This window comes from Pyrus communis, chromosome 2, assembly GCF_963583255.1.
Source record: "Pyrus communis chromosome 2, drPyrComm1.1, whole genome shotgun sequence".
Classification (NCBI taxonomy): domain Eukaryota; kingdom Viridiplantae; phylum Streptophyta; class Magnoliopsida; order Rosales; family Rosaceae; genus Pyrus; species Pyrus communis.
This window is the reverse complement of record NC_084804.1, coordinates 27,561,677-27,578,235: the sequence shown is the minus strand read 5'-3', so window position 1 is coordinate 27,578,235 and position 16,559 is coordinate 27,561,677. Positions and strand designations below refer to the sequence as shown.

The 16,559-nt window shown below is 37.2% G+C and overlaps 1 protein-coding gene across 1 annotated transcript; it reads right to left on the bottom strand.

The window, feature by feature from the left end:
- Positions 1-3,134: 3,134 nt before the first annotated feature.
- Positions 3,135-3,659, bottom strand: LOC137724988 (uncharacterized). The gene has a single exon (XM_068463610.1). It carries the CDS (start codon positions 3,657-3,659, stop codon positions 3,135-3,137), a length of 525 nt encoding a protein of 174 aa, XP_068319711.1.
- Positions 3,660-16,559: the final 12,900 nt, after the last annotated feature.

Sequence of the window (16,559 nt, the reverse complement as noted above, 5' to 3'; positions counted from 1 at the left end):
TATTTTGCAATTCCAGCACATGTTACCTCGGTACACACCACTTTCTTGATCTAGAGCTCAACCTATATTTGTCTTCATCAGTTTGGTATTCCCCAAACTATAAGGTATGGTTGTAATAGGCTAAACTTGATAGAGTTTGGTACGGGTGATGAAAGAACTAGGCTAAAAGTGTTTGGCTGCAACAAGGGTGCATGGAGCACACAAAGGGATGGGAATTAGGCCTTTTAATGGTTAAAACATGCATAGCCTAACATCATCTCAATGAGTTCATTCATAGGTGATAATAAACACACGATATCTGCAACATAGGATTATTCTTAGCATTCAATCAAAGAGAAATAATGAGATCATTTGAAGTGAAATTGAAAGAAAAAGATAGGTGCAAAAACACTTTAAACCCTCTCAAAGAAGCAACTACGCTCAAAATAACTCACTAGGGTATTCTCCATTATTCTTCTTCTAGAATTTGAGCGTGGTACTTTTACCATCATAATTCCAAGAGTAACAGCTTTGTAGCAGAAAATAAGATACAAAACTTTTTCATGACAACACTGTAGTTTTGTTTGTAAACATAGCCCTCATATACATTCACATTAGTAAGCAAAAGTAAACTTAACCAAAACTAAAAACAAATGAAAATTTTCAATCCCACACCCCTAAACCTAAACTAAGCATTGTCCTTGATGCTTACAAAATGAATGGAATGCATGTATTGCAAATAGGTAGAGTGTGTGTAATAAAATAAAACTAAAAGACGCAAATAAAAGGAAAGAACACAAACCCAGCTAGGTTGCCTCCTAACAAGGACTTTATTTAACGTCTAGGCAAGACTTGGTGGGTATGATGGATGAATGCCTAGGGTTGCAGGAAGTCAAGGTACCTCCGAACCTTGGTCGAAAGATGTGGTTTCTTTCGAGGGACTTTGAATATGGTGCGTTGAATTTCCACAAGGACTTGATTGTGATGGCATTTTTGTCTCTCCTTGTGAATAAAATGCAAGACCATATCTTCTTCCTTTGTTTGAGATGGCAACAAGGTCTTGTTATCGAACTTCAATTCTTTTCCCTCTTGAAATGGCAGCTGTGGATGCAAATTTTTGCCTTCTTGATCTTGGAGAAAATTGCACCTACAAAACAATTAACATCTTAGGTTAAGGCCAAGAGCCTCACGCGCCCACAATGAATGGGGGGCTTTGGCCAAAGAACCTCCGATGTCAAAGTTAGAATTTAGAGAGAAAAAGTGTTTGGAGAGTTTTTGGAGTTTTACAAGAGTGTAGACCTCCCTTTTTAGAGAAAATAGGGTCATATATATAGGGAATGGAGGTGGTCGACCCTTAGAGGTTTTTTGTGTGAAAATGGGTGATTTAATTGGTGATTAATGGATTAATTAGGAATTAATCCATTAATTAGCCAATTAATCTCCATTTATATGGAATAATTTGTAGGTTATGAAGTAATTACCTAAGATGAGGATGGATGAGATAATTTGGAATTTGTTACCTATTTTGGGTACTCTTAGCTTGATTAAAGAATGACTGTCCACTGCTTGTGCGTAGGACAACCAGTGTGTTTCAGGGGTAACTTTTTCCTTTTCACCAAAAATCCACGTGTCGCCTTGTGATTATTTTTGGCTCCACAAATGCCCCCACACCTGCTGAGCTACTCGTAGGAAAGGGCAGCAGGTGTCGAGATCTTCTAGCTCTATGAAACTTAGGATTGCTTCCTGTTTTGATGTAGATTCCCTTTTTAATATGAAATTAGATCATTCTAGGAAAGGGAAATAAATTTCTCCCAAAGCCTATTTATGTCCACCTTAAATGGGTTATTAAATCAACTTTGTAGAGTGATTTATTCTACCCTACAAGAGAGAGAGAGAGCTTAGAAGATATTTGTTCCCCATCCTCTAGCAATCTTCTACATCTTGCCCGTGCAAAGGACCGTTTTTCGTTGCTTTCTTCGTCTTCTCTGCGCCGCACCAATTTAATAAAAACTTAATTTCTTCTTGTCTTCTTCTTGGGTGGTGATGCCACAGGGCAGTCGTCGGGGTGGTGTGGCACGTCGGCTGGCAAGGGCCAGGAGTTAGCTTGGCATGGGCCAAATAGGTGATGTGGCAAAGGCCATTGCTTGAGCAACTCGGCTTGATTTAAGCCAAGGATTGGTTCGGCATGGGCTGAGGAAGTGGCGTGGAATAGGCAATTGTTTGGCTGCCACGTTTAAGTTGTTTGCCAAAATTGAGAAAACTGCTTGAGTTTGATTTCTCAGCTGTCGTAGATGGAGCAGTCAAGGATCGAGCTACCAAGATCGAAGTTGCTGAAGGTGAAATGTCGGATGAGCGAACTGTTAAGTGTAAAAATGGCTACTGCCCCCTAACCATTTGTTGCCTAGTTGATCTTGAAGCATTCGATATTTTGAGCTATGTGGCCTTCTCGCATTGGAGGGCTTACCTAAATGGGTGTCGGGGATTTAGTTTACCCTCTCGCACTGGAGAGCAATTAGTTTGCCCTCTCGCACTAGAGAGCAATTAGTTTATCCTCTCGCACTGGAAAGCAGACCCATATGGGTGTCAGGGAATTGGTTTACCCTCTCGCACTGGAAAGCAATTAGTTTATCCTCTCCACTGGAAAGTAAACCCATATGGGTGTCAGGGAATTGGTTTACCCTCTCGCACTGGAGAGCAATTAGTTTATCCTCTCGCAGTGGAGAGCAAACCCATATGGGTATCGGGGAATTGGTTTACCCTCTCGCACTAGAGAGCAATTAGTTTATCCTCTCGCACTAGAGAGCAAACCCATATGGGTGTTGGGGAATTGGTTTACCCTCTCATACTGGAAAGCAATTAGTTTATCCTCTCGCACTGGAGAGCAAACCCAGAAAGGGTTTTGAGCAGTTGTTGTGGATAGCAGTTGAGCCAGGCTTATGAGTAACTTCTTGAATCTTCATTGAGAATAAAGAAATAAATCAACTGTGTAGAAACTGCATAACAAACTGGATAGTTTTCGGCTTGCGAAGCCTTGTTAGTCGAGCCGCTTGAGACTTTAAACTTATTTAGAAAAGCCCAAACGAGGTTCAGGGGGTGATAGAAGCTTCCCCTGCTTGTGTAGGTCGTTTCATCAACCTATCAAGATACTCTTCGCATCACCCCTCATTTGTCAACTTCTCAAGGTACTGCTTCCACTTCAGGCAGCCGTTAGTAATATGGCCTGGTCCTTGATGGAATGCGCAATACTTTGTATGATCTAGCCTGGTAAGATCGCCTTTCATGGGTGGCGGCAATTCAAACCAAGGTTCGTTCTTGAGCTTACGGAGAATTTGGCTGATTGGAACTGTGAACTTGGTGAATGTTTGAGGCATTGAGTCTTCTTTGTTCAGGGAACGTTCCATGTGCTTCTTTTCCGACTCGTTTTTGTTAGATTGCTTGGCCTCGTCCCATAGTGCATGTTTTTCTGCCAAAGCATACGAAGCTGCTAGGGTTAGTTCTTCTCCCATGATCAGTTTTTTAAATAAAGGATGTTCGGTGGGAAGCCCATTTCTAAATGTCGTCATTGCTATATCCTCATTACAGCCAACAATCTTGGCCTTCTCCGCTTTAAACCTCTTGACATAGTCACGAATTGTCTCCCAAGGGTCTTTTACGATGCTGAAGAGATGGTCGGATGTCATTTTGATTGAGCGGTTAGACAAGTACTGAAGGGAAATCTATGAGATTCATGTGGGATTTCTAGTGACTAGCATGCATATACAATTCAAAATTTATATACGAAAGCAACGGAAGCATGTCATACATTTTATCAAAGCTATAGTCATGCAAATCCCCTTCAAGATGCATAGGTTTATATAAGATGCATCAAAACAAAATTTAGAAGAAGAACAAACTAGAGGTTTAGTTTTATACCTCTTGATCTAGATCTTAGACCAAGGATGGACCACCTTCAAGATCTTTGCTCCTCAAACTCCTTGAGCCTAGCCTCCCTCCTTGCTTCCTCCACTTTGTAAAGTAAGTGCTCCTAGGTTCTCTTCAAGTTTCCAAAGATATGAAAACCTCTAAAGATCCTCACCCACTTTGTAATGAGAAAGATGAAGGAATAACCAAAAGGGTGTATAGATGATTAGTTAAATCACCCCCTTGGTGGGCGGCCCTTTGTGTTCAAGAGAGAGAGCTTTTATTTTCTCTTTTGTTGTTTTTAGAACACATAAAACCCTCATGAACTTTGTGTTATAAAGTTCCTTTTATAGACAAAAGAAACAAGTCAACATTTTAACCTATCTCTCCCTTGGTGGCCGGCCATATGTGTTTGGTTTGGGCTTTGGGCTTTTAATTATTTCAAGTCATCCAATGCTTGAATAAAAGCTCAATGGGTTTTGGCCCAATGGGCCTAATTAAACCCGAACGTTTCTTTAAGCCCAAAACGATCTTTATCGCTTTTATGATTTCTTTAGACTTTCTAAATTAATCAAAACACGTAATTAATCCAATTAATTATTTCCTTCATCCATTAGTTACTCACTACAAGAGTGTATTGGTGAACAATCTTTTAGGTTCTAATTAGCAAGGCAGTGAGGTGATTGGCATCAATCCAATTGATTATCCAATCACTTAGTGAATTAAAACTTACTTTTAATTCACCTTCCTTTTGATGACTACATTTAATCATCTAGAAGAACTCACAAGCCATGAGTGACATCTAACCATATATCATGGCTACCCAAGCTAATGTAGAAGTTATTCGGAGAACCTATTCAGTTGGAATTACAATGTAATTCGATCCTTCTCTAAAACAATACTCTCAATCACATTACTAGGGTATGGATTTATAATGTCAAACCCCTAATGTGATTATTCCTTCTTATATGATTCATTTGAGACGTATAGGAACGCTTTCCTTTATTACGCTCGATACTTCGGCCGAAGATTCCCGAATCATATCTTAGAGTATTCATCCTCTCTTATCGAGGATTAGAGATTCCTTGTTGCGCATTCACTTGCCTTCATGGCTAAGTGGCTTAACCCCAACGATGCCTTGGACACTCACGAACGGAATGACTTTAACATAATCAAAGATTAAGTACTTAACCACAAGACAACGACGATGCCTCAGGTCAAAGGATTACTTACATTATTCCAACCATTAGAGTTACTTGCTTGACATGTGAGTAGACCTCCATGCAAGTACTCTCGTTCGATTGTGTTCAGTGAACTCATTCCCTTAATGAGCACCTACATACTTGTCTTAGTGTCGCTACACGAATGGGATGAGACTTTCCATCCTTCCAATTGAAGCGGACATAGTATGTACCGGTCTATGGATTGTCAGTATCCCTCCGACAATCCTATGACCAGGAACCTTTTTGGACATGATGGTTATGAGAAGAAGGTCTCTGTAATCTAACATCATTAGGTTACTTCTTCCATCGATCCATTGTCCATGGATTCACTATTTAGGACATATTTTGTTCATTGAGATAGTCCTAATTAGTATCTTTGCCTTCCGATGTATAAGAGTCATATATATATATATACATCAATTCATTGTCCTGAAAGGTTTCTTCCAAAGATTGACTTTTAGGGCATATTTCCAACAATTTCCCACTTGCACTAAAGTCAATCACTAGTGTATCTTATACATGCTAGTTGAGTGAGCTTATACTCGTAGGTTAACTTGGTTATGTATTAATCACCTTTTAATTTAAAAGGGATTTACTTATCAAATGTTTCAAAAACATTTTGATGATGTCTCTTTCTTGTGTTCGAATACTTTGATGAGACCTTGATTCCATGGCTTGAGCTATCGCCCCATTACGTCGTAGTATCCTACTAACGACCTTATGGTTTGGATTCAATCATTGGTTCTAAAAGAACCCCTTCCTTTCAAAACACCTTTTGAAGCAGTTTCTAAAACAATATATCATTATATATTTCGTTTGTATACTTTATACAAACTTTGCTCCAACCTTGAGACCATTGTAGTACGATACTAACAATACATTCATATGATTAGTACTTCATCCATTATGAAGTTCCATTTGTTAAAATGGGTTATTTTCACTTTGGTTCGTAATCTAAGTGAATGCACGCTTCCAGAGTCCCACTCTGATGTTCCTTTCTTAAAGGCAATAATACTCTATCAGTTGCTTTGGTTCTGATCCTGGGATATAGTAATATTTTAAAGTGATAACCCATGGTTTTCACTTTTGGATATCTACTCACAAGTCCATACATGTGTCCCTTTTGTGATTTTATGACACATTCATTATAAGGGATATGAAAATGATTTTCTATCATATAGGAAAATGCTTTCTTAAATCTTCATTTTATGATTTGAACCATGAGGTGACGAATTTGGATTGTCTTGTTGTTAAACTATATGTTGTGACTCATTTTGAAACTATTCCCTTTTGTTTCATCAACTTGTCCATATGCTTTGTTATTAGCTTGTTCTCATAAAAGAGAATGATGGACAACTTCCAACATATAACCATTTTATGCTAGGTTGACGAAACCAACATTCAAAGACTATTCTTTAGAATGTTACACAACATAGAATTTAACGTTTTGAAGAGCTTGAGTCTTTTAACAATTAAAATTACAAACTCTTAATAATAGTCAAATACTATTATTATTTAGACAACTATAAACCAATCATATTCAAGTTTATATCCATTTTTACACCTCCCACTATTTCTCATGACTTTAATGAGAAATAATTTCATACATTCAAAAATGTATAAACGTGGAATATACGGGTAGAGGACATTGTGTAGTAGCTTTAAAACCTTTCAAGCTCATTTGTTTCAACCTTCATTAAGTTGATGCCTTGTTATTAAGTGATTTAAAATCTTTAAACTTTTTATAGATTTAGACACTTCTTTCTTGGTTTTAATCACTAACACACTTAACATTTTAAAACAATTTTAAGAATGCCCAATTAGTTGTTCAAAACTACTAATTGAATCAAGAGTGACCTTGATTATTGTGGTTTAAGTGATAACCATATAAGAAACGTTTTTCTTATTACTTATATCATTATAATGTGATATAATTCTTGTATCTCAACTAGGATACAACAAGACAATATTCAATTCATAACACTACTTTAAGGAAATAATATATTAGAAGGCATTCTTCACATTACATTAATATGATAATTCAAACATTCATAATGTTTAATACAAAAGACATTAGCTCTATACTTTTAGAGACTAATTAAAATACCTTCATACATTTAGGCAATATTAGTGATCATCCATCATATGAAGCCACATAATAAGTTCTTAACAAAATAAGAGAGTTTAAAGACAATCTTTAAATGCCTAACAAACTTCCGAAGTAGTAAGCAAAAACATGGTGATCGAACCCTTCTCCACTTTTCCTTTGCTTGTTCCTCTTCTACTTGGCTTCTCCACCTATATACAATTATACAAGTGATTAGCCTTTTATATCAAATATAAATATTTAGAAGATCTAACATTTAGAATTGAAGATAAGAACATAAACCATACCTTTTGGTTTGTCCTTAAGAGTTGCAAGGTAAAACCTGCAATTCCTCCTCCAATGCCCCTCCTTTCCACAGTGGTGGCAAGTCCCCTTGGGCTCCATTTCCTTTTTCTTTTTCTTCACTCCTCCTTTCGGCTTAGGAGTGGGAGACTTTATCTCATTCCCCTTTCCTTTGCCATACGGCTTAGGATTGGAAGAGGATGGCTTGTTGTAGGCTACTGCAACAGTCCCTACAACGTTCTCTTTCATAGTCTTCTCAGCAGTTACTAACATATTTAGTAACTCAGAGAGAGTATGATCCATCTTATTCATGTTGTAGTTCATTACGAACTGCGAAAATGAATCAGGAAGAGAAGCCAATATAAAGTCCTGGGCCAATTCCCCGTCAAGTGGAGTACCTAGGTTCTCCAGTTGTTCTATGAATCCTATCATCTTCAGTACATGTTGATGCACTGGAGCCCCTTTGACCATCTTGGTCTTCACAAGTTCACAAACAGTGTTAAAGCGACGGTTGCGCATCCCTTCACCATATAACTCCGTAAGATGGAGTATTATGGAAAATGCACTGTCCATGCCCTCGTGCTGTCTCTGTAGCTCCTCATTCATGGAAGCCAACAGATAGCACTTGGCTTGTGTATCATCCTCAACGTGCTTGTCATACTTAGCACGTTCATCCTCTGTGGCCTCAGGGCCAAGAGGTATGTCAGGAAGAGGCTTGTCAAGTACGTAAATAATCTTCTCCAATGTTAGGAGAATCTTGACATTACGATACCAGGTTGGGAAATTATGCCCCTCTAGGCAATGTTTGTCGAGTATTTTTGCGAACGTGCTTCCAACCATATCTAAATACATAAACAATAAAATAAATTAGTTTGATTGTTGATTAAGTCACACGATTTGGGTCTTTAAACCGAATGACACCACCCACCATTTTTGGCAAATTCCATATCCCTCAATAGAATCCGAGAGTTATGTTGAACTCTTAGCGGGGTATGGGAGACTCACCATTACCAAGCCCACCTCAGAATTATATCATGTTGGTTAGCAAAAATAATGATGAGAGAATAACACTTTAGTCATTTACAACTCTTGTAATTACCCATCTAGTTTGGCCTCTAGAGAATGAATGCCTCAGAATTATATCATGTTGGCACCATTGCACTTAGTTAAGTTATTCCCACCATGCTTAGTTTATGTAGAGGTTCAAACACAACCTCAGAATTATATCATGTTGGTCATACTTGTTGTCTACACTCACCTCATCATATGTTTATGGACTCCTCCTGGATGTAAGCACATACTTTGTACTTCCCCATTATAGGGTGAAGGTGGTGCATGAGTCACAAACGATTGGAGCCCACCACGGTGGAAGGCCTACGAAGAAATGTTCAAAACATCTCTCGTTTATCAACTTAATATTCTTTGTTGGTTGAGGGATTTTAAGGTCTCATCAATTTTATTTATTTAAACATATTCAAATAAATTGTCCTATTACAACTACTAGTCCAAAGTTAATGAAATTAGTAGCATATGATATCCCCACTATTCGTTTTCATAAAACAAATCAATATCAAAACATTTTTCAAAATATTGGAGATATATATAACCACTAATTGAATTCATTATAGTTTAGTAGCGTATGATACTCCCACTATTTGTTTTGAGAAAAACAAATCAATATCAAAAACGAATTTTTCAAATATTGGAAGTAACTACTACTACTACGGTTTTTGCAATCCTTTGAAATTGGACTTTATAGTTATCTTAGGCTCTTGGATGACCATGGACTTATTGGGTTATTGCAACAACGAGCCAACACTGTTGAATAAGATCTCGGGGAGGTTGTGTCATTTTAATTACGTGCTTTTCAATCCAATTAAAACATTTTCATTGAGCCATTAGAAATGAAAGACAATCATTCATTGCTTATTAGGGCGTTGGACCCATTTAATCTTGAATCTCATGTCAAAACCCTCTTTTAGTTATGTCTCCTTACCAATAGTTAAAGAAACTCTAGTCTAGCACTAGAGGGAATCAACTAACTAAAAGAGATTAAGAAGTAATAAGAATTACAAACCGATTTGTACAAATTCCTACAAATTAGACATACTAAGAGGGAGAGATAGATTAATGTCGAAACGTGACAAGGTCCAATTGAAACAGTAATTAAAACACATTCCCAAGGTTCAAACAATTTGATTTTAGCGCCTTATCTCATTGCTCAATTATCGTTTAAGGCATAAGTCCATAGTCACCCATTTTCTAGCTACTTAATCATATTAAATAATCAAATGGAATGCAACATATAAACAATTAGATTTAGTGCATATGGGCATAATATTATGTTGAGTTCAAACAATTAAAATCAAGCATTTTAACTTTAACAAATAGTAAGGGCCTAAATGCAAATATGAAAAAGTTAGGGGTTAAACCGTAAATACTCAAAAGTAAAAACAACTTTTTAAATTACAAAAAAACCCCGCAAGTGGGAAATCCACTAAGGGTAGCCGGCCACAATTTAAGGGATGGGATATCTCACCCAATTTTGCATTGAACCAACATAAAGTAGAAGAAAAATATATCTTGTTTGTCACTTAGTTTTGCTTTAAGGACTTTAGGGAAAAGGGTGATGGAAATATATATCTAGACAAGTCTAGGTATTAATTTAAATTTTGGTGTAGGCTATGGATGGTATGTACATCATCCATAACCACAAAACAATGCATGTAAAACCATTTTCACCAAAAACCAAACCATGAACACCAAGAACAAAACCATGAACCTATTTTCAAGATTTGTATGTTCTTGGTGATTTTTCAAACCCAAAAAAACAAAAGTGACAAGATCACTACTTTCTAGCTTCAAAGTGTGTGTGTGAGGTTCAAAACAAAACACAAACACTAACAAAAAAAATCCCCATTTAGCCGAACCCCCTTTAAGGAATAAAACCCCAAAATTTTTGTTTCTAAACCCTCTTTTCATTCATGCATCCAAAACATTTTGCATACATATCTTTCTCAACTATTGATACGCCTTTTTCAACATTTGAAAAGACAAAAGATAAACATATTTTGAATGAAAAACAATTTAAACTCAAACTTCATTCATGCATCAAAAACACTTTTCTTGCATATCCTTTTCAACTTTTGATTTACAATTTTTCAACACTTTGAAAAAACAAAAGATAAACATATTTTGAATGAAGCAATAATATGACATACATAAAATTAAAACCCATATGCATAAAATCTAAAAGGACACATCATACATAAACCTTTGGCTCTTGATACCACTTGAAGGGAAATCTATGAGATTCATGTGGGATTTCTAGTGACTAGCATGCATATACAATTCAAAATTTATATACGAAAGCAACGGAAGCATGTCATACATTTTATCAAAGCTATAGTCATGCAAATCCCCTTCAAGATGCATAGGTTTATATAAGATGCATCAAAACAAAATTTAGAAGAAGAACAAACTAGGGGTTTAGTTTTATACCTCTTGATCTAGATCTTAGACCAAGGATGGACCACCTTCAAGATCTTTGCTCCTCAAACTCCTTGAGCCTAGCCTCCCTCCTTGCTTCCTCCACTTTGTAAAGTAAGTGCTCCTAGGTTCTCTTCAAGTTTCCAAAGATATGAAAACCTCTAAAGATCCTCACCCACTTTGTAATGAGAAAGATGAAGGAATAACCAAAAGGGTGTATAGATGATTAGTTAAATCACCCCCTTGGCGGCCGGCCCTTTGTGTTCAAGAGAGAGAGCTTTTCTTTTCTCTTTTGTTGTTTTTAGAACACATAAAACCCTCATGAACTTTGTGTTATAAAGTTCCTTTTATAGACAAAAGAAACAAGTCAACATTTTAACCTATCTCTCCCTTGGTGGCCGGCCATATGTGTTTGGTTTGGGCTTTGGGCTTTTAATTATTTCAAGTCATCCAATGCTTGAATAAAAGCCTAATGGGTTTTGGCCCAATGGGCCTAATTAAACCCGAACGTTTCTTTAAGCCCAAAACGATCTTTATCGCTTTTATGATTTCTTTAGACTTTCTAAATTAATCAAAACACATAATTAATCCAATTAATTATTTCCTTCATCCATTAGTTACTCACTACAAGAGTGTATTGGTGAACAATCTTTTAGGTTCTAATTAGCAAGGCAGTGAGGTGATTGGCATCAATCCAATTGATTATCCAATCACTTAGTCAATTAAAACTTACTTTTAATTCACCTTCCTTTTGATGACTACATTTAATCATCTAGAAGAACTCACAAGCCATGAGTGACATCTAACCATATATCATGGCTACCCAAGCTAATGTAGAAGTTATTCGGAGAACCTATTCAGTTGGAATTACAATGTAATTCGATCCTTCTCTAAAACAATACTCTCAATCACATTACTAGGGTATGGATTTATAATGTCAAACCCTTAATGTGATTATTCCTTCTTATATGATTCATTTGAGACGTATAGGAACGCTTTCCTTTATTACGCTCGATACTTCGGCCGAAGATTCCCGAATCATATCTTAGAGTATTCATCCTCTCTTATCGAGGATTAGAGATTCCTTGTTGCGCATTCACTTGCCTTCATGGCTAAGTGGCTTAACCCCAACGATGCCTTGGACACTCACGAACGGAATGACTTTAACATAATCAAAGATTAAGTACTTAACCACAAGACAACGACGATGCCTCAGGTCAAAGGATTACTTACATTATTCCAACCATTAGAGTTACTTGCTTGACATGTGAGTAGACCTCCATGCAAGTACTCTCGTTCGATTGTGTTCAGTGAACTCATTCCCTTAATGAGCACCTACATACTTGTCTTAGTGTCGCTACACGAATGGGATGAGACTTTCCATCCTTCCAATTGAAGCGGACATAGTATGTACCGGTCTATGGATTGTCAGTATCCCTCCGACAATCCTATGACCAGGAACCTTTTTGGACATGATGGTTATGAGAAGAAGGTCTCTGTAATCTAACATCATTAGGTTCCTTCTTCCATCGATCCATTGTCCATGGATTCACTATTTAGGACATATTTTGTTCATTGAGATAGTCCTAATTAGTATCTTTGCCTTCCGATGTATAAGAGTCATATATATATACATCAATTCATTGTCCTGAAAGGTTTCTTCCAAAGATTGACTTTCAGGGCATATTTCCAACAAGTACTCCTTAGTGAAAACAAAGGACAGTTCGTTGAAACTCCGGATTGACTGCAGGGTTAAAGTGTGAAAGCAATCTTGTGCCTCGCCTTGTAGGGCTATGGAAAAAATTTTGCACATAAGCGCATCGTTATTCCTGTAGAGGATCATGGTACTGCGATAGTGCTTGAGATGTCGATCCGAATCTTCGTCTCCCTTGTATGGATGCAAATTTCTGCCTTCTTGATCTTAGACAAAATTGCACCTACAAAACAATTAACACCTTAGGTTAAGGCCAAGAGCCTCACGCGCCCACGATGAATGGGGAGGGGGGCTTTGGCCGAAGAACCTCTGATGCCAAAGTTAGAATTTAGAGAGAAAAAGTGTTTGGAGAGTTTTTGGAGTTTTACAAGAGTGTGGACCTCCCTTTTTAGAGAAAATAGGGTCATATATACAGAGAATGGAGGTGGCCAGCCCTTAGAGGATTTTTGTGTGAAAATGGGTGATTTAATTGGTGATTAATGGATTAATTAGGAATTAATCCATTAATTAGCCAATTAATCTCCATTTATATGGAATCATTTGTAGGTTATGAAGTAATTACCTAAGATGAGGATGGATGAGATAATTTGGAATTTGTTACCTTAGGCACTCTTGGCTTGATTAAAGAATGGTTGTCTACTGCTCGCACGTAGGAGAACCGGTATGTCTCAGGGGTAACTTTGTCCTTTTCACCAAAAATCCACATGTCGCCTTGTGATTATTTTTGGCTCTACAGCAGCAAATCATCTTTTAAAGACTCCAAATATGGCACCTGAAAAGATGTAAAACAACAAGGAGAATTCGGCACAGATTTTGAAAATCATTCAATTAAATTAGAGGATAGAGAAAGAGCTTCAAACACTATGTCCGACACAGTTTCACCAAGCACATCTATGGGTGACTCATCATGTTCTTGTTTGACAAATCTCCCTGGAAACGGAATTGGTGGAACATATGGCTTGGGAGGAATGTAAGGTTCTTCTTCTTCGTAAAGCTCAAGAACTTCACTATGAAAATATACATTGCAAGCTTCCTTTGGTTGTTCCTCCTCATCTTCTTGATGATCACCACCGGATTTATGTTCATTTAATGCTTAGACAATCTGCCCCAATTGAATTTCCAACTTGGTAAGTGCAGTGGAGTGTTCTTGAATCATGCTACTCATTGATTGTTGAAATTGTAAAGTGCTTTGAGCAAGTAGCTTCAAAGTGTCCTCCAAAATAGTGTCAAAAGATTCCTGTTGTAATGGAGGTGCAAATGCTTGATTTGGAGCTTTTATGTTGTTCCAAAAGCCATGATTAGAGTTCCTCCAAGCAAGGCTATATGTATTTAACAGTGGTTGCAGTGGCTCTTCGTAAAGCTCAGGAACTTCACTATGAAAATATACATTGCAAGTGATGCGAGAATTATACGCACACAAATTAAACCCTCTTTTTGGCAATTGTAGTATAGATATAAGTAGGGATCGTTCTGGACCGGAGATTAGGAGGGATTGTTAATCACTTGGACTTGACTCAAAAACGTAAAAACACAATATAAAATACTATACTAGACTCAAAGAATGCAAAACTAAATAAACGTAAAATAAAGTTTAAAACACTAAACTAAACTCAAAGAATGCAAAACTAAACAAACGCAAAATACTAAAACGAATCAAATGACTAAGACTTAACAAAATATGGGGGGGGGGATTGAGTTTTTTACGAGATTAAATTAAATGGACAGATTGTAATTAAAGGCAGAATGTAAATATGAATGTGATGAAAATATGGATGGAATGCTAGCTAGAAGGTTCTTCTCCACACATGTTACACTTGCATACAAGATTGATTTTCAGTTGGTCTTTCGATAAGTTATGAAACTCAACACCCCGGGTTAATTAGGTCCGCTTAAATTAACCGTCAAGTTCTCCTTTAAGTTAATGAATTGGATGGGTTTGCGCAACGCAATTCACAACATTCTCCAAAAGTCCTTTACGTGAAAAGCACAATAAAGATACAATCAAAGATCATTAAGCATCATGGAAACTATAAGTGTTGACGAGGCATTCGTTACTATGATGAGCATGAAACTCGTGCCAAGAATTCATTTAACGCGATTGTTTATAAGCAACCTCCACTACTTGTGAATATAAGTTCATAACGATTAGGTGAAACTCACTTATATTCTAGCGTTATATTCATGCATGAAAATTAAGCGTGCACTCTCAATAAACATACATAAATAAGTTATCAATCAAACGGTTAAACAAATTGAATCCACAACTTATGAAATTCCAACCAAAGGTAGTCAATTCATATTGCAAGCATAAACATGTATTTCGAATCACCCCCTAGCTAAAGGGGGTTTAGTTCCTCATACTTACAAGACAAAGAGAATTGAAATTAAACATTGAAATCAAAGAAACACCTAAACATTCCAACAACTCAAACTTGAATTGTATGAACGTTTAGGCCCTCTTCTCTTCCTCTTTGTTGTGGCACAAGGTCTAAGGATAGGTTGTGTGATGGTGTGAAGTGTTTTGGAGGGATGGGGAGTGGTTGGAGTGGCTGCAATGGAGAAGAAAAACTGTAGAAAATGGAAGGGGTGAAGGCACGGCAAGGATGGTGTTTTGTGTTGTGTGTTGTGTTGTGGTGAATGGAATGAATTGTATGAATGCATTGCATGGTTTTATAGGGAGAGAATGGATGGGAGAGCATGTGAATGGCAGCTAGGAATGATTAAAGAAGGGAATGCATGTGGAATGACAACTAGATTGGTTGGTGGAAAGCTGAAAATGCAAATGGGAATGCTGGAAATGCAAGGGATGCACGGCAAGGTTTGGTTGTGATGCATGTGGCTGAATTATTTGTTGGGAAAGCTTGTGAGTGAATGATTAAAGATGCATATGGATGAATTATACAATGGGAAAGTATGTGATTGACAACTAGGGTGAATGGTGGCTGCAATGATGAAGTGTGATGGCTGAAAATGGCAAGGGAAGGCACGGCAATGGGTTGGTTTGTGTGATTGTTTTGTGTTGTGAATTATGATGAATGCATGTGGATTAAAGAAGAATATGGAAGTGAATAAATCATAATAGGGCTGCAAGTTTAAAGGGCTAGGGTTTAAGTACATAGAATGGGCCTAAAATAGGGTGGTTTGCATGGCAAGGAAAGGGAAATATGGTTAAGCCCATGGCAAGGTTGTGTAATTGGGTTAGGGCCATTGTTTTGTGTCCTCAAGTGCATACAAGGCCTTCAATTTCATCCAACACTTTGGCTCCAAGCATAAGCTATCCATCCTTAGCCCAATAGTGCTCCAAAAGGCCCCTAAATGCACTTATTTGCTCCTTAAGCCCTTAGAACCTGAAAACACACAAAAGAAGCATAAAGGACTAAAATAACTAAAGAAACATAACGTAAAAGTACGAGAACAAGCCATTTAAGTCGCATGAATATGCTCCTATCAAATTCCCCCACACTTAGCTTTTGCTAGTCCTCGAGCAAAACAGAAAAACAAAACAAAACGAAACAAAACAAACCGAAGACAATCTTAAACCTTCCAACGTTGCCTGAGGGATTTCCAATGCACATGACATGTTAAAAATCATCATTTCCACAGATTTTGGTTATCTTTACACTTAAGTACATACTTAATCATAATCACCACATACTAGTTCATAATTAAGCATTTAAAACCATGTTTTGAATGTAGTAACATGCCTTAGAGAATTTGCTCAATTCATTACAAGATATGCACTCAATTTTCACTCAGATTTTCTGACTACACACCCTAATCTAGTTATATGTGAGAAGATTGATGTAAGCATAAAAACGAACACTCACATATATGTATCTCAAAGGAAGCAATTTCTGGAGTTAAT

What these genes read in the sequence shown, in the direction of transcription:
- LOC137724988 (XM_068463610.1), bottom strand. Translation starts at nt 3,659, where the DNA reads ATGACATCCGACCATCTCTTCAGCATCGTAAAAGACCCTTGGGAGACA.